The sequence below is a fragment of the Orbicella faveolata genome, unplaced genomic scaffold, assembly GCF_042242905.1.
Source record: "Orbicella faveolata isolate gen_17 unplaced genomic scaffold, um_ofav_v1 contig_34, whole genome shotgun sequence".
In the NCBI taxonomy this organism is placed as follows: Eukaryota; Metazoa; Cnidaria; class Anthozoa; order Scleractinia; family Merulinidae; genus Orbicella; species Orbicella faveolata.
In genome coordinates, this window is record NW_028301563.1 from 24,224,272 (window position 1) to 24,225,000 (window position 729).

At 43.5% G+C, this 729-nt stretch overlaps 1 protein-coding gene across 1 annotated transcript in view; it reads left to right on the forward strand.

Annotated features, from left to right (window-relative positions):
* The first annotated feature begins 300 nt into the window (after positions 1-300).
* Positions 301-729, forward strand: part of LOC149105374 (G2/M phase-specific E3 ubiquitin-protein ligase-like) — a 3,620-nt gene continuing 3,191 nt past the window's right edge. The window contains exon 1 of the mRNA XM_089271424.1: positions 301-729. This exon is cut by the window's right edge and continues 18 nt beyond it. Coding sequence (XP_089127550.1) covers positions 301-729 — 429 coding nt within the window.

A 729-nucleotide genomic window follows, 5' to 3' on the forward strand; every position in this document is an offset into this window, starting at 1 on the left:
AGACCAGGGCCATTACATGCACAGCCTCTCTTGCATTCTAACAATGCTTCTCCAGGGCCATCAAGTTCATGGCAGTTCCAGTTAGAAGCCTCCCAGATTGAATCTTTAAAGGCAATAGTTCCTCACCTTTCTGAAAATGATGCCAGGAGTGCCCTTACCAATTATGGCTCTGTTGATAGAGCAGCAGATGCTCTCAGTGCAAATGAACCAAATGAAGTAGCACAAGAATCCTTGCCAGTTATTGTAGTAGAAGACAATCCCACAAGTGCATCAGACATTCTGACAGAATTAAGAAAACAAATGCAATATACTCCACAAAAACTGAACATTGACAGAGAAGATTTGTTGTCAGATGCAATCTGTTATTACAAAGATCCAGACTTTGATCCCAGAAAACGTATTCGAGTCTGCTCGAAAGATCAAGTAGCTCTTGATACTGGTGGCGTATTAAGGCAATTCTATAGTGATACTTTTGTTGCCTTGTCTCAAAATGGTGATCATTTGAAGCTCTTTGAGGGTGAAGCCAAGAGACGGTTACCACTGTTCAGGAGTGAACACGTCGTGTCTGGTATTTTTGAAATCCTTGGTAAAATGATTGCTCACAGTCTCGTGCAAGGCGGTCCGGGATTTCCATACCTGACTCCAGTAGTGTACTCGTACATCTCCACTGGTGACCTTCAGGCAGCTCTCCTTCATGTGTCAGCGGTCGATGTTTGCGATCCTATTCTG